At 44.7% G+C, this 23,737-nt stretch overlaps 1 protein-coding gene across 1 annotated transcript in view; it reads left to right on the forward strand.

The window, feature by feature from the left end:
• Window positions 1-23,737, forward strand: part of ldlrad3 (low density lipoprotein receptor class A domain containing 3) — a 69,084-nt gene that overhangs the window by 18,230 nt on the left and 27,117 nt on the right. The window contains exons 2-4 of the mRNA XM_071895125.2: window positions 4,894-5,040; window positions 16,131-16,256; window positions 17,299-17,433. Of these exons, the coding sequence (XP_071751226.1) occupies window positions 4,894-5,040; window positions 16,131-16,256; window positions 17,299-17,433 (408 nt within the window). The remainder of the gene's footprint in view (window positions 1-4,893; window positions 5,041-16,130; window positions 16,257-17,298; window positions 17,434-23,737) is intronic.

Below are 23,737 nucleotides of genomic sequence, written 5' to 3' on the forward strand. Positions count from 1 at the left end.
TCCCCTCTACACATTTTATTGTGATGCTTCTCCCATATAGTCTCACCGCTACTTTCACTTCTCCCGTAGGTTACAAAGCATTGGAAGACAGCCCAATCAATTTTCTGTTGCCATTTCAATCCATGGCTCAACCTTTCACCCAGGGCTAATCAATGCAGGTCAGATTTCTAAGCCTCCTCAAGATGATGGGGTCAAAGCAGTAACAGCAGAGCCAATAGTCATCTCAGATATAGATTTATATCGCTGACCTTTCATGCTCAGAGCGCAGGGAATAGAACTTGCTTAGGGCTGCTGTTACTGGGAATCTAAGGGCAGAAAATGATGTTACTGCCATATCTCTCTATTTCTTTTTTATTGCCCCTCTACCTTCTCTGTCCATACTTGCTCCATGCAGCCCCTCATTTAGTCATATCCTGGCCCTGTCTTCTCTCCCATCTCTTCCACTTTATTCATCTTTCTCTCCCTTTTTTCCTCTTTCCCTTTTCCCACAGAGAGCTGTAGCTTATGGTCTTTTCTTGTTCTCTCTATACGCTGTGGCCTTGACCATCCACTGCACCCTTTTGGTTCTCGTCTTCCCACTACACCGCCTTGCTTTCTTCTGTCTCCCTGTTGAGTATCGTAGCAACAGTTGCTGCAGTGCTTCCAATTATGCAACCCGAGGTCGAGGCTTACCTAGAGGGGTGTGGCAGGGGATTTAACATCTACATGCTGTGAGGTTTATTGATTTTTCAATAGGTTCTGCTGAGAGTAATATGACGAGCAAATGAGCTGTCCACTGTAGGGGCGGCATGCTCACATTTGTTATGAAAATATTCTCAAAAACTGGAAGACAGATTTGGGTGGCTTAACCATAGGTTGCCTGTCTTTGCATATTCATGCTCAGGGTGCACTGATGTGTTTAGGCCCACTCACATTTTCTAGCATCATTATGCATGAGGTTGCCATTTGTGCATTGATTTGTTTGTTTCCAGTGGGTCAACATGTGGTCAGACATATTCAGTTATTATCAAGCCTTTAGGAGAGTTTGGATAGTATTCACCAGATTATTCCAATTCCTGTGGAATATCATGCAAAAATTACAGTGATCACCTTTTGAAAAAAAATGTAATAGAAAAAAAAATCCTCATTGTAGACTTCCAGGCCTAGAACGATCCCCAGTATGATTCCACTAATGACCCCCAACATGATAATTCATGGTTGTTTTGCACATGGGCTGATTTTGATTTAAAAAAAAAAAAATTCTTGCCTGTGGCATCCCTAGAGGTTTAACATTGGTTTAATATGTTAGGTTAGCATTGGTGTAAATATGGGAGAGGTTAGGGGTCCAGTAGCACCCATGTGTTCTGTCCAACACTTGCGCTGAGGCTCCATAGAAACAGCGTGATACTTTCACTGAACCTGTGAAGACAAGCTCCACCCCACCTGCAATTCCAACATATTGCATATTACTCATGGTTCAAAATGAGAGAAGGAAGCGTTGAATTGGGGATGACTTTGCCCTTAGAAAATATTGCAAAATAATGCCAAATTTCATTTCAATATTATTCAAAACCGCTGGGAAATCAGACTTAGGTATATGCTCTGAGTTCATTTTTATTTCAAATTATAATTTAACTAAGAGAGGTGAACTCAATATATACCAGCATCAGTAGCACAGATGGAAGACGGAGAGGGGAGAGTTTCACCCAGGGTGAACCAGCGAAAGTTGTCAGAAGTAGCACAAACAGAAAATGGAAGTGCTAATTAAAAAAAGTATCCAGCTGACGCTCGATAGATTCTGCGCTGTATGATTTAACAGTCTAAATAGGGCCTTAGTGGACACAGGGATGGTGGAGGCTGGGAGGCAGAGGATGGGTGTGCGGAGGCAAGGATAGTGTAGTCAATATTTACCCTGAGTAATTGGCCTCCACTCCCCCCGGCGAGATACACAGGCGTCCACCGTCATTCCTGCCTTATCTTCACCAATTCACACACACACACACACACACACACACACACACCCACGATGGCTAACACACTGTGTCACCACAGGGGTACGCAGCGGTGTGCAGCTGCGCATAAATGGATAAGGCCTTGAGCTATCCGCGACATAATAGTAAAAGCATAGGGGATGAGCGAGTGAGTCACCGTGTGCGCGGACAGATACATTGCCAAGTCCGTTAGAGTTTTCTTCAGGTCACCTTGGGAGCGTCAGAGTAACCAGACAGAACTGCAGTGAGATATTATTCTGTTAACATGCTAATAAAAGGGTCCGTAATGAGCTGTGTAGCCGCAGTGACAGAGCTGTGGTAATGAGGTGGGCCTGTTGGTTGTAAAAGCACTGTAAGCATTCTCTCTCAATACTGTATCGATGGGATGGCAAGGGCACAGGAACGAGGTGTGTTGAGCTTGCCAAAAAAAAGAAGGGACTCAGATGCACACCCACACATATACACAGAGCCTGAATGTGAGAACTGCTGCTGAGGTTTGCTGTTGGCAATGTTACAGGCCCATGGGATGAGATGTAAGCTGTCTTTCAACCTTCTCTCCTTCTCGCTCTCTCTCGCCCTCTCTCTTTCTCTCAAACACAAACACACACAAACACGACACTTATATAGTCCCTCTCTCTCTCTTTCTCTCTCTCTCTCTCTCTCTCTCTCTCTCTCTTTCTCATGCTTTCAAAGCAACTCCTCAATTAACCTAGTGCCTCTCAAGCTCAGCCCAGCTCTTTGAAGTCTTTTCACATGGCTCTCTCCGACACTACACTTAGTCTGAATAGATATGTTTCCTGAGATTTTTTCTTTTCTTTTCATTTTCTTGTCTTTGTGAGCGGTCCACATTTATGTGTGTTTTGTGAGCCTGTGTGTTTGAGTGCCTGTATAGCAAGTGTGTGCAGTATATGCATGTCTGTATTCATCAACATATCCCCACAGTTGCTTTAGGCGAGTCCTCCCACCAATGGGAGAAATGATAATTGGAATGCTACCCAGTACTCTTAAATTACCAGGGTCTTTTCTCTTTATCCCTCACTCCCTGCATTCTTTATTGCAAGAGACAAAAGAGGGGTTTGCATCATCCCCGCAGAGGATCGGAAGGGCCGTACTTTCTCATTTACAAGAGGATCGAGATGGTTTCCAGAACATGCCGCGGTGAAAGGGCAGCAGGAGAAGGATGATGTAAGAGCAGATGATTTATAAGTATGTGTCAGTTACTGAGATGGAGTCTGGGGATTGGCTAGATCTAAGTGAATGTCAAATAAATGGGCGGGACCCGTGAGCTCTGGTTATGAATTCAGAAATGTTCAAAGGTCAGAGCCTTCTGATTGTGTGCGTTGAGTACAATGGAGGCCCTCGTGATGAAAATTGCCTTATTGAGTGTTGATTACACGTTCTATGTAATGATGCAAGAGAGGAAACAAACTCATTTCTTTTGCACCACCAAGTGAGTTAATTAATCTGATGTTGTTTTGAAATATTGGGTCTCCTGTTGGACCAACAAGATCAATGTGTTCACTTTAAACAGCAATACAATGGGGCCCTCTAATCTCTACACAACATCCCATTTGCCAATGAAAATGTTTACACCCTGAAAGTGCTGTGTGTAGCATTTTAACATCAATAAATCCACATTACTTTTGAGGCATTAGGGTGATGGAAATCTGCTGAATTACTTTACGGCACTAAGGGAGATCGCTTTATGGCACAGAACAGAAAAAGAGCCGCTGTTCTTCCAGCACAAACAGAGCTAAAGCTTTCACAGTTTCTCATAATGGTAGATGGGGAACGAGTGAAACACCCCGGGGAAAAAATCACTTCCAACACATTTATCCTCTTCAGAAAGGCTACAAACACATGCGGAGCTACACCGGGGGGGGGCAGGTAGCAAACCACCTCTTTGCGACAAGACACAGCAGAGTTTATGGGAATTTCTTTTTTGTTTTGAGAAACACTACCATTAATAATACTGCTGGTGTCGAGACAGGGGCTAACAATTTTCCAGCCATGGTCTTATTTGTTTCCGGTAACTTTACCAAGATATCACAATTAATTTCACAATGATATATCGATGTTAAAAATGCTACATGCACCTTAAAAGTTCCACTGCTCCCTCTCGCATCGTTGTCCTTCACAATTCTAGTGATTTAAGCGGAGGACGGCTATAGTGGGACTCAAACCCGTCCACACCATCACTTAGGGCATAAAGGTCCAGACCTCTTGGCAGCAGGTGCAGCTCGTAATGCTGCTCTCAAATGGAGCGAACTGCCCCACCAGCTGAGTCCAGCCTCAGCAGAGCAGCATGAAAGCGTTCTGCGGTCCGTCCAAGACTCCTCATTACAGCCCTATAGCTTTGTTTATGAGCTAAGCTGCTCGCCGCATAGTGTCAAACCTCAGCCAAAAGGCCAAGTCTCACATTCCAGCCCATTATGCCACGGCTACACTGCGTCAACTAGAAATGCATTCCACTGGAGGTGTTTATTTCTGGCCTGTGTGTGTGTATGTGTGCGTCTATGTGTCCATGGCATAAGTATGTGTATGTGTGTGTTCTTTGGTGTTTGTATCCTTATCAGCCCTGTTTTAATATTGCCCACCACAGTACTGTTATCACTGAGTGACCCCCTCTGCATTTGTATTCATGAGGTTGTTCTCTGCTTATTTGCCCCTGGATTGATATGGCTTTTTAAGTATAGCCACTACCTTTAATATTTTCTATCTTTAGAACGTGGAGATAATAATGGCCTTCCATTTTGACTGTGGTGATGACTGTCGCTTGAATGCAATATCCCTCTGCCTGTTTGATTTTTATATATTGACTGAGATTGTAATTGTGTGTCGTCTGTCTTCTTCTCTCTCTCTCTCTCTCTCTCTCTTTCTCTCTCTCTCTCTCTGTCAATCTGTCAATCTGTTTACCAATCAGAGAGCCAGCTGCTCCCGGGGAATAACTTCACCACGGAGTGTAACATCCCGGGAAACTTCATGTGTGGAGATGGGAAGTGTGTCCCAGGCGGGTGGCAGTGTGACGGATTGCCCGACTGCTTTGACAAGAGCGACGAGAAAGGCTGTCGTAAGTCCAGTTTAGACTCCATTATCAAACCCTTTTCTAGCCCTTAGCTCTGCCTTTAGGCAACTAAGCCAGCTAGCCTATTTAGAGTCACGTCATGTCTTCTCAACTCCTGAAACCTCTCTTCCTATCCAACAGTGAAGTTCTAGTTCTCCGCCCTTTCCTATCCATAGAGCCATGAGGGCTATTTAAACTAAAATCTCTGCCAACCGAAATGAGCCGCCCTTCCCAATCCTCACTCCCCTCTCCCCCACCGCCCGCACCCCTCCTCCTCTCTGCCAGACCCTCGGCCCCAGTTTAGCACCAGGGCAAAACTTAATACCATCAAAGGAAAGGCCGATTACTTCTGTGTGCAGGAATAGTAGCGCATGCATAATTCTACTGTAAGGCTACAGTAATATTTCAGTTTTGATCCTCACTGTTAGTTTGCTTTGATCTTTTTGGTCTGCTGCTCCTCCTCCCCTCCCCCTCCCTCTCAGCCTGAACTCCACATAAAGATGGGAATGCTGATGAAGATTGACTTTGAGGCCTTGCCATACTGAATGGGAACCCCCCCCCTTTGGCATATTCATCTCTCTCTCTCTCTCTCTCTCTCTCTCTCTCTCTCTCTCTCTCTCCCCTCTCTCTCTCTTTCCCCTTTTCACCTCTGTGTCTTCCCTCTCTATCTCATCTGATGAATTTTGGCTTTTGGCTTGTAGTTTGCTTTACAGAGACTTGTTTTCAATTAAAAAACATATCACTCCTGCTGGTGTTGTTGTTCCCTGCCAAGTTCTCTGCCCCTTCCTCCCTTCCTCAAACTCGCCACTTCTCTCCATGCCCCCACCACCCAACCTCCCCCCTCACCCCGCCCCACCCACTGTTCCGGAGACTTTTGCACGCCTCCGGCATGAATCACATATGGCTTGTCACTTACCCTCCTCTTCCTCCTTCTACTCCTCTTCCTCCTTCTGCCCCAGCAGTCGGTTTTCTCACTGCTCTCTCTTGTTGGCAGCTCAGGGAGTCAGCAGACACTCTTGACAAAGTTTGCAAACAGGAGACCATGTCCCATGGTCCCACGCCAGAACTCGCACAAGCACAAGCACACACACACACACACACACACACATACACACACAGCCCTATAGCCAAACTTTTCAGTTGTCAGTCTTCTTAGTTCGTACCACTTTGGTCATTTCAATTTAGTTTTTCCCCAACTTTTTTAAAGACTACCCCACCCTATTTTCTTCACTCTGCCTTTGGACTTTTAATACTGAAATCCCCCTTAGCTACAGAAAATCTATTCCCTAGTAAACTAGTTAGATGGAGGTATGTTTTCTTGATAGGTTCTCTGCCCCTTAATCACTTCACCAACCCTACACTGTGATCACCTGTCAGACATGGAAAAAATCGTATTCAGATGCATTTTGCATTACTGGAAAGCAGCAGAAAATAAACACAAGGTATGCCTAATTTATCCTTCATGCAACTGATGCTCCCATTTCTTGCAAGCTCAATCAGGTGCACCTCAACTAGATTCAGCTATAAAGTGGATTTTTTTTTTTTGCTCTGTTGCTGACACAGTATGCTATACTGCTAAAGATAAAGGCGAGTTATCATAAAGCATCGCACTCAGCCCGCCTCTCTGGTTGTCAGAGGACTATCTTTGTTTGTTGTCATCTACATTCTCCGCTGTGGCATAAGTGGGCCTTATTATCCTCAAATAGATGGCTAGGTGTCACTCGATATACTTCATAAAATCCCCAGACAAACTCCCTGCTCTATTAGGGCCTCTGCAGGGACGGACAGACAGACGGAGGGAGTGTAAGGAAGGCGAGGGAAAGGAGGGAGGGAGGCTCATTATGGTGGCTGGAGCAACAGCTCTGTCTGGATGTCTATTATCTTAGGAGAACACGATGTCTGCAAACTTTAAGGCTGCAACACTGGATTCTCTGCAAGTAGAATCATAATTAACCCCCCACTCAAAACTTGTTCCACTTTGTAGTCATACAGTTTCTTTAGCTGAGTAGGACGGTAGATTTGCTAAATTGACAGACTGAAAGTGTTGACTCAGATGTAGTCCCCCGGTGTCATTGAGCCACATGAATAGCCTTTGAATGTAATCTCCTCAGCACACAGTCTAATCACTTCATAGTCGTGAAATATTGCCATTACACTGACTTTCTTTACCTTTATATAACTAAGTGGGGACTGACACATGGTATCTGGTGCCGTATGCTCACCATCTTTTGCAGTCACGATCATTACCATGGAGGCAGACCGTTGTTGACCACCACAGGATATTAAATTTCCTCCCATCTGTAATATGAGCCGGTGGCTTCTGTCAAGAGGTTGTATGCCAGCAACCTATTTTTCTGTCCGTCCATTGGGGTGGACCATTACGAACCACTGGTCCACCATTTTGGAGCATTTTCATTATTTTGTCCATTTTTCAGTGGCTAGAGATGAGGGTAAATCGTTATTGCTTTTACACTTTAGCCAACGCCCCCCGTTTCTGTTTCTGCTTCTGTTAGGCATAAAGAAGGGTGTGTGTGTGCGTGCGTGTGTGTGTGTGCGTGCATGCGTGTAAATGTATATGTATGTGTGAACACATCAGTTTATCTGGCACATCTTTTGCTCCAGGACCAGTGGCTATTTTTGCCGTGTACATTTCCGCCAGAAGACAGCTGTAGTTAGTGCATCTCCTCCTTTAAGGCCAGGCTATTTAGCCAGCAGATTGTGCTGATGTGGGTGTCTCTGATCCAAGGAGTACTCATGCAGAGCCTGAGGTAAAGGTCATATTCAGTGACATCTCCCTAGTGTCTCATTAATGAGAATTTTGTTTTTGGAAACCGTGTAGCCAAAGGGGAAATGGACTGAGAACAAGCCAATTTGGACTTAAAAACTGCTCATTTGTACACCCAAAAAGATCTGTGTTCTTTTGCTGGCAGACTCATACACCAACACACAAACACATGTGCTCACGAACCCACCCACTCATGAACCTACAGTGAGATTCTGGTGGACTTTCCATTCTTTTACTAACAGTGCTTCTGCCTCTCTGCTTCTTCTCCTCACCCTGCTCTCGTTGACCTGGCTATATTCCACTCCAATGGCAACAGCGGGTGAAGAAGTTCAGAAGGGAGAGTCACACAAACCTGGTCTGCATTTGCTTCCCTCTGTGTTTTATTTATTTATTTATTTATGTATTTATTGTAGCTGCGTCCCAGGCCGTTCCGCCCGATGGGCCGGGGTATGTCTCTCCGACGGTCAGGGAGTGTTTATTCACCTAGAAAAGACAGGCTTCTCCCTGCCTCCCGAGCCCCGCTGCTCCTCTCCGTTTGTTTGTTTTCTGCCTCCCCTCTAGCACAAGGGTCAACTTGAGTCATGTAAATACTTTTGCTGGCTCTTAAATAGCAGTCTGGGCAGAGAGGAGCGAGGTAATATCTACAGGCCGAGTCTTATTGCATTTAAGATGTAGCTTATTGTATTACTGTCCTGCCGCGTCAGGCCAGGACCCCCTACAGATTGTTTTTATCGAGTTCAACTTTTTATGGAGTGTAACCTCTGCTTTGCTCCGCATGAATTCAAGTGGATCTCAGATGAAAACATATCTGTAGTGAGTTATATACAGTATCTGCTCTGTGCATGTTTGTGTGTGTGTGCTTGTATGTGTGTGTGTTTTATGCTGGCATGCCTGAGGGGTCTTCAAGGAATGATTCAGAGACAGGCTGCTGACTAATTCCTCACACGAAGAGGTCAAAAGTCGCCACCCTGCTCCCTGGTGTCCATGACGACGGCCTGGGAGAGTGTTAGAAGACACGGATACAGACAGAGGAGAGGAGGAGGAGGAGGAGAGCTGACTGAGCTTACTGGGCCTCAGAGCCAGGATTAGCCTCTTTGCCCTTGTCTGGGCAGGAGGCATGAGGAGAGGAGAGATGCACAGAAAGGCCGGAGGAGGGTGAGCCGACATGTTGTGGAAAAGAAAAGGAGGGGAATCACAGAAGGGGGGCAGAAATGTGGTTGGGAGAGAGAGAGAGAGAGAGAGAGGAAAGAAAGGACTGAACTAGCTGTCCTGGAGGCTAAGGTCATGGCCTCTCTGTACGGACGATTCCATGTATTCAGAATCCTAGGCTTAGAAACTTCTGTGTGCAAGTTCAACTTTTACTCGGCCTTAAAATAGGAGGTCTGACAGCAGGGCCAGTGGCTCTAACAGAACAGAGAAGATCAGAGCAGATCAGCCACACTCAAAATGAAGCTGTATGCATGTTAACAACTGACTTGTGATGTCTTTAATATCCCTCTACCTGTTTGATTTCTATATGAACTGAGATTGTAATTGTCCTTCATTCTTCCTCCTTCTCCTCTCTCTCTCTCTCTCTCTCTCTCTCTCTCTCTGTCTTTCTCTCTCTCTCTCTCTGATTAACTGACTTAAGGTACTAGACATTTTGTGTTTCTCAAAAGTAAGACCACATTTCCCATAAACCCTGTTGCTTCCTGTCACAAACTGGATGTTGCTACTTGCACCCCCTCTTTGCATCTCTCCATTTGTGTTTGATTTGAAGAGCAAGAAGAAGGATAATAGCCAATAACAGCCCTTGATCACAGCATTGATCACAGCATGCATTCCGACCAGGTTAACTAACGTGAAGTTGAAACTATCCAGTTACAATAGTGGAACTGGAATAAAGTCGGATATTATTTGGAGAGTAAAACAGTTCCCGTTTTGTGTGGTCAAGCAATATTCCTTTGTGTAAAGTGTTCCTTTGTAAAAGAATCCAGCGGGTTTCGTGTGAAATGTGACCCGGTGGCACACCGCGTAACAGTGCAGCGCAGTGTAGAGTCCATTACAGGCTGCCAATCTTCTCGCCGAAGGTCTCATTTAATTACGGTATTCATACTAATGCCTCAAACGTTATGTGGTCAGGACTTATTGATGTTAAAATGCCACACGTCGGACCTACCCACAGCACACGGGCCTCAGCTAGAATTGAAAATTAGTGTTTGGCCATGATCTGCTCAAGCCTTCACTGTTCTCCCCTGTGACCCCCCCCCCCCCCCCCCACTCTCTCTCTCTCCCTCTCTCTCTCTCTCTCTCTTTATTCAAGGAGAGAAGGACACAGGAAGGCAGGAAGGACAGACAGAGTGGGTGGGGCTCGCAGGCTCACACGGGGGGCTGATATTTGTGTGTCACTTTGTTTAGATGCCTCTTGTTATATAATCACAATGAGGTACATATTCATTGAAGTTTTCATTACCCTAATATACTGTCTATTGATTCTGTTAGCTCCCCACAGCATGTAGGGACGAAATAAATGCAGCTGATTGGATTACTGTAATATTATTGTTATTGCTTACTGCAATCATAACATAGCAAAAGCCTGGAGCAAGTTCAATGCTGCTTTTTTTTGTGTGTGCTGACCTCCCCAATATACCCATGAGGTGCTGAGTTCAAAAGAGTTGCAAATCGCATATCAACAACAAAGTTCTCCTACACAGCAGGGTGGAAATTGCTAGCGAACTCCTGGGACAGATTGGTTATGATTTAGATATCGAGACTCAAACACCCGCGCTCCTTCACCACACCCACCATGGGGGCAGAGAGGGGTGGCTGAGATTAGGAGTGTGTGTGTATGTGATAAGAACAGTGACCAATGCACTGACACAAACAGAAAGAGGCATATACTGCTGACAGATATGTTTTCTTTTTTTTCTTCTTCTTCTGTTCTCTCCTGCCCTGCTCTGTTCTGCTCTACTTTATTCTGCGTGGGTGTGCTTTGCCGTGAGAGCGTGTTTGTGTCTGTGTCTGTTTGTGTGTGTGTGTGTGTGTCAGTGCGTGTGTGTGGGTGTGGGGTGGGGTGGGGTGGGGGGGTTACATTTAGGAGGACGCTGTGTCACGGAAGAAAAAACAGGTGGGATTGTGGGAGTTTCGGGGGCTTAGAAAGGAGCGTGTCTTGGTTTAAGTCTGTTGTTTCAGCCCAGCTCAGAGAAAAGCTATTTACGGAACCACAGAGGAGAGGGCAGCTGAGGGGAGGAGAGGAGAGGAAATGGAGAAACCATGGAGCATTAGCAGTGGGGAAGACCAGCCGAGGAAAACCGAAAGAAGGTTTAATGGGACTGAGAGTCTGGTACATCCCAGATGCTTAATGGCTGACTGATCAATGAGCTGGGGTAATTAATACCAAGAAACAGGGATGAAATATTGATCAGGGTCTTACACACACAGAGTCTCTCTGTGTCTCTGATTTTGTCTCTTCCCCTATCTTTCTCAATCTCTTTTCCTCTCCCTCTTTCTAGTTTTCTCTGTTCTCTATGATTGAATGCCACGGCTCTTCCCATCGATGGTCGCAAATTAGGCAAAGTGATTGCTCTGAAATCTACAAAGGAATACGAAATGCTATCTTGTCATTTTACAACGCAGCGTTGGGTGCAGCCAGTTCAAACAAGGCAATATAAGAGGCACGTTACGTTCTGTGATGAATATTGCAGCAGGGTTATTATCTGAAAGATCTATCGCTTGCTGCTTTTTCAGCATATGTCCCCGTTTCTCTCTCTCTCTCTCTCTCTCTCTTTCTCTCTCTCTCTCTCTCTCTCTCTCGGAAGTTGTCGACAAAGGCAGTCATGGTGCAGCCAGATTGTTGGAGAAGATGTTTCCATAATTGATATTTTGCACATGTGCCTGCCTGGTGGATCCCATTATGAACCACACTTCCTCCCTCTTTTCTAGAGTGAAGGTTGTTGGCCTTGCAGAATGCCAGTGGTCCATTAATGTTTGGCCACAGAAATGGAGGCAGCTCTGTAATGTGGCCGTGCCTCTTCCCGCACGCAGAAGGTTATTGTATTGTACCGGTAGCGGACCGGGCTCGGACGGTGAAATGTCCAGATTGATTAGTTTGATCCCCCGGCCCTCTTCCAGACTGGCCCACGACTACCTCTGCCCTTCTTGCTTTCACCCTGACTCCATTACCTATTGATTTCCTTCCTTCAGAAATGCTCAGCAAGGTCAGAGAATCCTTTCAAGTCCTCAACTGTCTGCGCTCTCCTCTCTCCTGCTCTCTCTCTCTCTCTTTCTCTCTCCCTTGTTTTCTTTCTTGTTAGTCTCTTCCTCTCTCTAGTCCTTCTCCTGCATGTGTCTCTCCTCACTGTCTCGCTCACGCATGCCCGTCACGACTCAGCCTACCTGTGCTGAACAAGTTATTCTCTCCTCTGGGGAATTGGGTAGAGGGAGAAAAGGGGAGAAGTGAGGAGAAGGGCATAGAGGTGGATATGGGGGGAAAAGCAAGGCATACTATTTGCAACAGGAGTTGCGCTGTTGGATTCAGCCTGTCACGAACGCTGAAGCCACTGGGGAGTTAAAGACAGGGAACAAGAGACAAACAATAGTGTGCTATTTCAACTCCATGTTATGCTGTCAAAGGGTTTAATCCAAACCCGAGAAATTCCAAGGTGCCACAGTCCTTGGCCTTGATTTTAAATGCTTGAAATATCAGACTGTGAAAAGGAAAAAAAAGCGATTTAATTGAACCGAAAAATATGTTTTTCCTGCTTGGAATATGAGAAACATATTTGCAAGTAAGAATGGTTTTTAGGGGGGTTGAAAACTATAGTGTGTGTGCTTGGGTTCCTGTTTGTGTGCCTGTAGTTGTATTAGAGATAGAATAACAGTGTGTGTGCGTGTGCGTGTGCGTGTGCGTGTGCGTGTGCATGTGCGTGTGTGTGTGTGTGTGTGTGTGTCTTCCCGCAGTGTGTTTCAGTGTGATCCAGCCATGTTTTTCTGCCGGTGATAGTCTTACCTCAAGAAATCAGCTTGCCTGCTACCTCATTCGTTTTCATTTGCGCTGCTCAGCTGAACACTGGAACTAAGTTTGGAAGCCATTCAACACCCTGCCTGCTTTTTGTAAACAACTTCTATTTAGGCTTAGAGAGGAGAAAGAAAATTTGGCGAGGAACTAAAGAGGTTCAAACGGAGAGACAGAGAGCGTGACAGGAGGATGAAATTTGGGGGTGGGGGTGTGTGTGTGTGTGTTTAGGGGGGGGGGGTTGAAGTGTAAGGCAGAGGAGTGGAAATGAATCAACATTACTTGGATCAACAACAGTACTTAAATTTGGACGGGAAAAGTGCCGGAGGTGAGAGAAAAAGAGGACACCTTCACGGAAGGATTAACAAGGGAAATTTAATAACTGGGGTCTAAGTTTGTGTTTTTAAAGTCTCTCGCTCCCCATCTTTTCCACCCTAAACTGGCTCGCTCCTAATTAATTTTGATTGGTTTTCATGTTCTGAAAACACTGCTAAGCTCGGGCTGTGAAGGGCGGCGCAACCCCAAACGCAGCTAAGCACATTAGCTCCATCCTTGCAGCCAGTGTTCATCCCTCCATTCATGAGATTTTTGAGCTTATTGCTGAAGCGCCAACATGGGGTCAGATGAGTCCTGTCAGCAGTATAGTGGTCGTAATGAGGATTCAGATGAGGAAGCAATGAGAGATAGAGTTAACGGCCCATTCTGGACAAACCTGCTAAGCAAATAAAAAGCTCAGTCGAGAGCCACGTCCAACCAGAGAGCGAGAAAGTTGTATTTCACTAGAAGAAACCCAATATGTGTCCAAAAGACCGGAACATGTTTTCATTATTTCCCAAGCGCAAGAGAAAAGAAGCGAGAAGTAGAAGAAAAAAAAAAACAGAGTGGGCAAGAAATGTAAAATAAATAAGGGAAAAAACTTTGGAAAACCTTGCTGTTTTTGTGGTGAGGCGAATTTCAATTTAGTTCTCCGCAGTGGTGTGCGTTTGTATCTTTTTCCTTGATGTGTTTGCTACAGCTCAAAGCTATGTCTCTTTCTCTCCCTGGAGTCTAATGAATGTGATATACCATGCAAAATGGGCTTTGGGGCGGTTAGAGCTTCTGCTGTCCAGGTAAACAAAGGCTTCCCGGGCTGTACGCACACAGACGAGGCGCTGGTCCAGCTCCTCCTGCGTTCAGCGGATTACATTTCATCCTGGAGACGGGCGCTTCAAACCCTCGGCGGCTGTTACTGTATGCCTTCCCCTCCCCCCTCGCTACACATAATCGCCGCAGCTTGAAAGAGCTCATAAATCAGCCCACCACAATATATTGTAGGGGGAAAAATGCGTGCCCCTGGCATTTGAGACGGCACAATGCCAACCTATGGGCAGGCCAATTCCACCCTTTTGTATTCAGTATGGGGAAAACACAGAAAGATTGTTTGGTGGTTGGCTGTGAGATGTCTAGCGTGCCCACTCACTCTAACCCCTCCCTGTGTGTGGGTGTGTGGGTTGTTGCGTCCTTTGGTTGTTACACTGGGTTTAAAATATTTACAATGCTATGCCCACACTGGTGTTAACTCCTAGTGTATTTAACTGGTATCATAACGATGCCTAAGCTGTAATTGGTAGCTTTTCCTTGCAATAAGCACTATTTAGACAGAGGGGCAGCTCTCGCACAATGCCAATGCCACACAAGTTTAAGCTTTTGTATTATAATGCAAAGCACCCCAAGCGAATAATCCATGAGCAGTTGAACGAAAGCTAAAGTAGAGAAACAGAGAGGTCTGAGAGACGACAGCGTATTTCACACCAATGTTTTACAACCTGTAAACAGCACTGGCCCCACTGCAAATTCTCTTGTATTTTCTTTCCTCGTTGCAATCAGGCTTCGACATTCCAAGTTCGCAGGGAATCAACTAAGCGAGGGCCTTTCTTCTCGGATGTCTTTGCTTGCATCTACCTGCTATCTTGTTTTTTTCTCCCTCAGCCGGGGAAGATCAATGTGTTTGAGCTAAAACTAGGGGTTAGTGCTAAACGGAGGACGCTGGGCATTGATGTTGTGCAGGCTCGTCAGTCAGTCCCAGGCCTGTCCCGGGAGATAAGTCCTGTGGCCTGCTTAGGCTGATCGATGGCAGGATCCATACAACCACTCTTCCATACCGCTTGCTCTCTTTGTCTTTGTCATTAACTTGTTTTCTTCCCCTACAACCGCTTCCTATTTGGGTTCTTGTCCATAGCTTGTCATACTTAGGAGAAAGTGAAGATAAGCGTTACAGAACTAAATTAACTGATGAATTCACTGGACTTTAGCACAGGAGCTGTTTGACTGTTTGAACCTTGTACAGAAGAGTTTCATCCGTTATTAACATAGGTGTTAATAGTTGAATGGTTCACTGAGGCTAATATTAAAGGCCCTGACACACCAAACCGACTTCAAAGAACCAGCGGCGACGAAGGCCGACTGTTGCGTCGCCTCACGTCGCCTGCGTCTGGTCCAAAAAGTTGCACTTGAACACACCGCAAAGACTACAGCCGACGGCCAACTAGCACGTACGTTCTGCGCCTGCGTGAGGGGAAATAACTCTCCATACCTTATGTCTGATAAGAAGTTGCAAATGGCACTGCCGTTGTCAGCCCTTGGTCTTTTGGTTGTGGAAGAAGAAAGGAAGAGGCGGAGGCGAAAAATAAGGAGAAACCGCACTAGATGGGTGAAATCATGAATAACGTTACTCCAGCAACAGGCTCAAGGGGCTTTCCCGAACCTGTGTCGAGAGCTGGAGATAAATGAAACCTCCGATTTTAAAAATTTCGCTCGGCTCTTTCCTGTTCAGTTCCACATGTTGAAGGAATTTATCAGTCCAATCATCCAGAGGCAAAACAACGAACTATCAATCAGAGTGATCTCTCTCACCGACGGGCTCCGACGCCGATTCAACATGCTCAATCGGCCGAAAAGACGCCGACAGGGTCCGACTAGTGCCGATGGTGCGGGACACACCGCAAAAACTAGGGACACCGACGCTTACCGACGGCCCGACATTGGCCGACGGCCGACCGTCGGTTTGGTGTGTCAGGGCCTTAAGGCTTATGGTTGTGTCTGTTGTACAGTTACCTTCAAAAGAAGAAGAAACTTTTAGCGAACTCAGACTTTTAGAGCTTTAGTTAGCTGGCCGCACTGATAGATCCCTCCCTCCCCTGTCACGGCCAAGGCTCATTCTATCATAAAGCACACTGAAAATTGCTGCATCATCTCCCCATCGCCCATAGACTAATCCATTGTTGTGCTCTTTTCCTCCGCTTTCCCCTCCCTCCATCTCTCTCTCTCTTGTCTCCGCAGCTAAGGTCAAGTCGAAGTGTGCTCCCACATTCTTCGCCTGCGCTAATGGCATCCACTGCATCATCGGACGCTTCCGCTGTAATGGCTTCAGCGACTGTCCTGACGGGAGTGACGAGGAGAACTGCAGTGAGTCTCCCACGGCAACCAAATCCCATAATAACTATCTGACTCAATCCATCGTCACCAGAAGTCATACTGTATTCCGTGAGATACTGTCCCCTAATTGTAACGATCGATACAGCAGCAAATGGTCCTACAGCAGACGGGTGGGGTCTAGCTATGCTTTTTTATTGCTTGAAGCGTCTACACAACGGCAGACACATAAGTTATAGCCTGTTTTCTACTGAACAGAAGAACATGTGGGACACTGGGATCCAGGTGTGTGTATTGTCGGGGATTGTGATTGTCCTCACATGACACCCCCCCCACCCCACCCCCCCGTCCTGGTCTTTGTATTGCAGTGGGGCAACTTGCAACAAGCCAATCACTCTCCATCGTCAGAGGCGGTGTTCCTAGCCTGCAGGGCCCCATGCTCACAAATCTAATCTCGGCATTTAAATGGAGCTTTGCTCCGTGCTCCCAGCACATACTGCGTCACCGCTGTGTAATTGTCTGGATCTTCTCACAAGATAATTCTCCCTCATTTTGCAGAAGCTAGAACAAAGGCGAACCAGAACGTGTGCTAAAAGAGAAATGGTAGTGTTCGGCAGGATTTTTTGATGTTTTTCCCTCTGTTGAGTTTCAGTTTGATTTTTATCAGAATCCCCAGATCAAATGCTCTGCTAACTCGCACAGTGATGTACTGTATTTAATTTTTCATTGCTTCTCTGAAAATCCCTCTGAAAATGTAATACCCATGTTTTTCTCTTAAATTGGGTTGTATCAAAGTGTTACAGTTGGGATGGGACCCTAAAATTATACAAAACAAACTTCTAACAAATTGTGCAAACTGCCACTATAGAATGTTAGTTTTATTCGCTTCCTAAACATTCGCTTATGCACTGAAGTTGGTGTCTGTGCTTAAAGCAAAATGTCTTGTCCAGATCTTTGGGGAAAGTCACTCACACAGGTGCTCGTTTCCCAGGTAACTTTGACCTGTAAACCTCTCACTGCAAACCCCATTACCTCTAACCTGTGCCCTCTGACCTCTGCTCTGACTGCACCTCAGCAGGTAACCCGTTGGTGTGCTCAGAGGCTCGCTTCAAGTGTCGAAATGGCCGCTGTGTGGACCGCAGCTTCCTGTGTAACGGCCAGGACAACTGCCAGGACAACAGTGACGAGGAGCACTGCCTGACCACAGCAGGTACGCCACTGAGTCACACACATGAGACGGTCATGGATGTAGAAAAACACGCAACTGCACATAGGACAGGCTTTTCCTACGGTGCTATCGCCAAAACACTGTGGTCGTCAAGAGGCATTTCAGGTCAGTGAGTCAGGAGTGAGACACTTCACTCCTCCACACTGACTCAAGCTGGGGAAGGCAGTGTATGTAACACATCATGGTGCAAAATACCAAATACTACATACCAAAAGAATTATATTTTGAAATTTACCACAAAATTTAAACCAATCTGTCTTACCAATCATAGCTACAAGCAAGCCTGTATGAAAATACTGTATATTATGTGGGGTCCTTCTCAGCTACGCAGTTTGACGTAAGACACAGGGGCAGACGACTGGCGAGGAGCAGGGGCATGAGCTGAGGATGATTTAGCCACTAAGGACAGTGGAGTGGATGAGATCAGGGACATTGCTGATCCCTGTGAGCCATCAGACTAGCCTTTCCCCACTGAAATAAGTGACTCATTTCACCAGCTGATGTTTGAGATGCACTGTGGGCCTGTATCCCAGAACAGAAAAAAAAAACAACGGGCGATAGGATAGGATGGTAAGATGAAACTTTAATGATCCCCGTGGGGACGTTGGACCGTTTGAATTGGACTGCAGCAGTAAATAGCGAAAGGATATAGCAAAGAAAAAGAGTAGGTCAAATGTAAATTTACTCAATTGACAATTCCACACTAGAACATGTAAAGTAGGAATGTATGGATGAGAGTGTGAAAAAAGTATTGATTACAGCATTAAGAGGGTATGCAAAATGGCAGCAGTAGCAGCAGCAGAACTCAAAGAAAAAGAAAGAGGGTGAAATATCTGGAGTATGAAATAATACCCATCCAAAAATACCCATATATGCCCTTATATATGCAGTATACAACAAATGAGAGTAATATGACAATATGAAGAAAACAATATATGAAGATTACAGAATATATACATGATGTGCAAAAACATGAATGGGTCTACAAAGGGCCATACATATAAATAGAAAGTGTCTAGGCGTAGAGACTGGCATTGTAAGAACTATACAGCTCCCAAATTGTCTGATGTAGAGAACATGCATACAGAATGTGCAGATTTGGGCATGTGAATTACTACTACTCATCAAAAACTCCAGATGGAGGTACAACAGAAAAAAAAGTGACAATCTATGCATCTGCGTCTGTTTTCATTATCGCTATTATAAACAGAGCATATTGTTGAGATATCTACTGACTCATATGCAGAGGATGTACCAACATAGTGTGTACAGTGTAAAAAAAAAAAAAAACATTGACAGTCAACTCCAAAACGCCATAGAAACAAAAAAGCTTTAACACATGTGAACATAGCAACAGTCAGCAGAAACATCTGTAGAGACATCCATTATGCTGATTGTGTCTCCGAACATTTTCTGTCTTTTCTGTCTCAGAGAGAGCAGGTTTGAAAGATGACTGACGGCCACAGAGTTTATCCAAAAACACCACAGACGTAAACCATCTCATGATGAAACTGACATCGGTAACCATGTTGATGAGCGTCGAGTTTCGATGAGTTGAAGCAGGCCATAACTGTTGAGTCTGGCGACGTATTTCAGAACTGATGGAAGCTTGTAGATATTTTGCGTTGTTATTGAAATGGATAATATGATGACAGAGGGGTTGGAAGTGTCTGTCACTCAATATGTCATCACATCAAGTGATATTTCTAGAGACATCATTCAAGAAAGTTACTCTGCAGGCTATGCTGTAAAAGGATAAAAGCCTCGACAGATTAAACAGTAGCATGACAGTAGCATGATATTATAATTTTAAATGTATAAATATTATATGTAAAATATGAAAAGAAATTGGGCCATCGTAGGTGAAGTGCACAATGATCTTGTGTAGCGGCTGTAGAATGGTTGCTCACAGGCTGAAGAATACCAGTCACACCAGGCTTCAGGATCTGCACATTTATTCTCTGTAAGAGCAACAATCAGTACACACACACACAGTAGCAGGCTCTCTCCCAGTCCCCAGCACAAAAGCTATCCAACTTTTTTTGTTAAAACAAACATATAACAAAATACTGCTATAAATAAAATATGTGCACACTAACAAACTGTATGCCCTTACAGTGGTTACACATGTGTATTTGAAATCAGTAGTTACAGTAAAAGCAAAAACGAAAATAATCGGTGAGTAAAATTAATATCCACTGAAACACAATTAAATTTGTTTTCACTAGATGTCTCACCCTTTAGTTTACATGTAAACATAAACATCTCTGCAGAAGAAAAATACAAAATGCATATTTAAAAAAAGAGCTTATTTTCATGTTGTTAGGCTACTCATTCAATGCAGTCCTTCCATAAAAGTACACAAGAATATTACAGATAACAATTTAACACCGTAACGTACCTATAAGAGTAACGCGGGACACAATCAGTACACACACACTCAGGAGCAGGCTCTCTTCCAGTCCCCTGCAGCAAGTCAGAAAATATGCAAATGAGGGAAAATCTCCGACAGATTTAACATAAGTAATGGACGTTTTTCCAACCAAAGCCAATGGCAAAACTCAGGAGCACGTTAGCAATGATCTATCGTTACATCTCCATGCAATTTAAGCCAGGATAAATGACTTTTAAACGTGCTAGCTTAACCAAGGGAAAGAGAGCATCACAACGCATCTTACCAGCACAAAAGCTATCCAACTTTTGCCGGGAGTTTGCAGCTACGTCACTCATGCGTCTTTTGTGTGTCACTAATTAAAGCCCCCCCTGCTACAATAGGTAAACCGGAACTCTTAAGACATTCATTCAATATAAAGTTGGCGATACACAAACATTTTGACTTTATGGCAGAAAATATTACACACAAGTTTTGAGAATGTTCACCAAAATAAAAATAACATGAACAACATATTGACTCAGCTACACTTGCTTAAACTTTGCATTGTACCACCAATACTATCATCCTTGAAATAATGTCTGAAAAGATGTTTATGCCACTGAACGGTTGTTGTGCCCCTGCTCCTCTATACCTGTATGCTATCAACACATGAGAAAACATTTTCATATCTGTTCTTTATGGAGAAGTATCTAATTAATAACAGGAAATAAACATCCTATTATGGTGAAAATTTAAGCTCAACTACGAGTCTTCACACCTTAGCTGTGAATTTTCACACCATCCTCTTCTCGTATTTAGACATAACTAATCATTGTTGCCACACCATGAGAGTGTACAGAAGCTGTACTTGTTCCATTTCTTACTTTTTAGTTTGCATGTTCATTTTTATGTTAACTTTCATGAACCTTGGAACCAGTTAGAAATTCACAGTTTCATTTCAAATATACGTGGCCCTCAGTGAGAAGATAAACCACCCTTTCTTCCCCTTGAACAATGTTTTTTATAGATGTTGCTAGCAACATTATAGCATTATATCCAGCCACTTTGAAGTACAAGACTAACAGACAATTCCCAACAAAGGCTCCACTAGTGGACCAACTGCAGTCAACTAGGCTGCATTAGTGAACAGCAGGTGGGCGTCACACACCAAGGCCCTGATTTACTAAAGCCTTTCATGGTTGCAAAAACGTAACATAACTCCTGATGGTCAAGCAAATTGTCTTTGCAAGTCTCAGTGCTGGCTTTGAACATTGCAAAGGTTTTTGTACCCACTAAAGGTTTTAGTAAATCTGGGCCAACAGTATAAGATGCTGATGTAGCTAAGAGCTAACACAGCAAGTAGATACAGTCTAGCCAATGTACTGTATATTCAAGCCTAGTATGGCTAACTTGTGGCCACATGTTTACACAGCAGATACACAGCTATAGTCTGTACATACAGTATGCATAATAATTCTACATCTAACCTGAGTGTGTTTGGATGTGTTGTTGTGTCCCCAATGGCTACATGCTAGCTCTGGTTTCATAGTTTGAAGGTATTTCTAGCTACATGTATGCATGGAGCACAAATGTCATCACAGTGCCTGCTTATTTTGCAGCTAAAGCCCTATGCAGCGCTGTATAAAGTACAAGTGTTGAGAAGTTGCGAGCTCAGTGTTGTGGTGGCCTTCAGAACAGATCAAGGAAGAGCAGCTCAGGGTTTTCTTTTTTTATTATCACCCCCTGTGCTTCGGAGGGAGCGAAGGCATCGCTGGGGATTGAGTCTCTGCGTCTTTTTCCTATACGAACACACACACACACACGCACACACACACACACGCACACGCACACTCACCTTACATTCCGCTCTGACTTTGCCTCTCTCTATAATAAGCACAGACCTGCAGGTGACAGATAAGGCATACAATATCCGCTCTAAGCCACCTGAGCACAGCCTCTTCTCCCTCACTTTCTCCTCCTCTCCCTGCTTCTGGTTCCTCTCTTCCTCTGCTCAGCCCCTCTTCCTCCTTACCCATTATTTCTCTCCAGATTTGCTTCCTCCTATTTCAGTATCCCAGTGAAAGATCAGCACACAGCCTATCAGTGGAGAGATCATCACAGCATTTGTAGAATAGTGTTTGGTTATCCTGCCCTAGAGGTGTCAGACAATTAGATCTACAGTACCCTGCTCTTGGCTTTTTATCCCTCCATTGTTTTATTTCCCCTCAGTGTGATTTTAAACAATTTGGCGCGGTTAGATACAGCCAGAGCTAGACAGACCTGCTTTTACGGTTTATCGTTTCATTTGATGGGTAATGGATTTTTGGATGAGCAGAGAGGTGGCAAAGTGGCAAACACTGCAATGTAACAATGCACAATCATCCATAAATGCACTGGTGCAATCATTGCACAGCGAGATAGAGGGAGTGGGATAGGGGGCCTGCAAGGGATAAGACAGATAAAGCAGGGGAAAGTGCAACATATAAGCATAATATAGTGAACTAGAAAGGGAGTCGCGAGGAGCAATGAATAGCAATGGGCGAGAAGACGGGAGTAAGCAGAGAGAGACAGGTGATTTGGCAGAGAGAGGCGGGGATTTGGATTGAACTGAGTGAGGGGTAGAGATAAGCCAGAGACGATGAGAGCAGCATCCATCTCGAGTCGGGCCCCGAGGCCGCGCAGTGTAACTCTGGAAGCAGAAATGACATGAAAGCTAGTTTAGCAAAGCTCAGCCTCTCTTTCCTCTCCCCAGTCTGCCAGTCTGCTTATGGCGGGGGACGCACAGTGCTGCGGCGGAGTGCATGTTTGCCCCCTCTACAAACGAATTGTTGTTGAAACACAGCCTCGGGGCGCACACGACTTGGCCAGATGCTGGGGGAACCCTCGCTGAGAACAAGAGAGCTGCTCTGCATATCCAAGGAAGCACACGTACACACACAGAGGCACACACACACTACATCTACCAGTGATTGTTCTGAATATTTAATTGCAAAACATAACTCCACCACCTCCGGAAGAAACTTTCTCAAGGTCGTGGACATGAGTAGTTTGAGGACACGGCGCTAAAGTGATGAGCACAGCAGTGGAAGCTTTTTTTTAAAAGTGGTTAAGAATCCCCTTAGAATCATTTAAGATAAGTAATTGATTTTAAATGTACACATCAACGTCTCTCATTACCCATTAATTAACACTGCGAGAAAAAAAGAGTGTCAGACGGCGCGGTGACTGTGGGAGAGTCCGCTAGAGACTGCGATTAATTCTCACATCTCCTCGATCTCAAAGAAGCTCCCTCTTGGCCTTTTCTCCACTGAAGTTGTTCTGAGAGAGAGAAAGAGAGAGGGAGAGAGAGAGAGGGAGTGAGCGTAAGTGATGTGGAGGTATAACAGAGGGCCAGAGGATAGTTTTAGGGCTTCGAAAGCTCTCAACTGGCTTTGTGTATTTTTAAAGATAAGGCATGCTTTGTATGATCACAAGCATCAAAGGCTTTTGATTTGGAAAATGCATGTGCTGGTGTGTATGATGTATCTGTGTGTGTCTGTGTGTGTGTGTGTGTGTGCATGTGCATCTGTAAACATTTGCATTTGAGTTCTCTCTGAGGACACAGACAGACACAAAAATACTTTAAAATTCCCCAAGGTACCTGTAGCAAAAACTTCTGAAAAAAAAAATCTGAAATTGTCACAATAAAGCCCTGCATTCGACAACCTTCATTAAATTTCATGATGCAGCTTGCTGTATCACGAGGAAGATTTACGCTCTCCCCGCAACGTCTCTCTTTCCCTCCATTTATTTTAATCTCAGTGAGATAATTGGACAAATAAAGGGTAAATAAATCCTTAAAACAGTGAGGCGTGTGCAGCGTGCGGCTCCCAAACACTTTGAAAACATTACAACTTCCAGTAGTGTTAAATT

This window comes from Centroberyx gerrardi, chromosome 4 (assembly GCF_048128805.1).
Source record: "Centroberyx gerrardi isolate f3 chromosome 4, fCenGer3.hap1.cur.20231027, whole genome shotgun sequence".
NCBI classification, from domain to species: Eukaryota; Metazoa; Chordata; class Actinopteri; order Beryciformes; family Berycidae; genus Centroberyx; species Centroberyx gerrardi.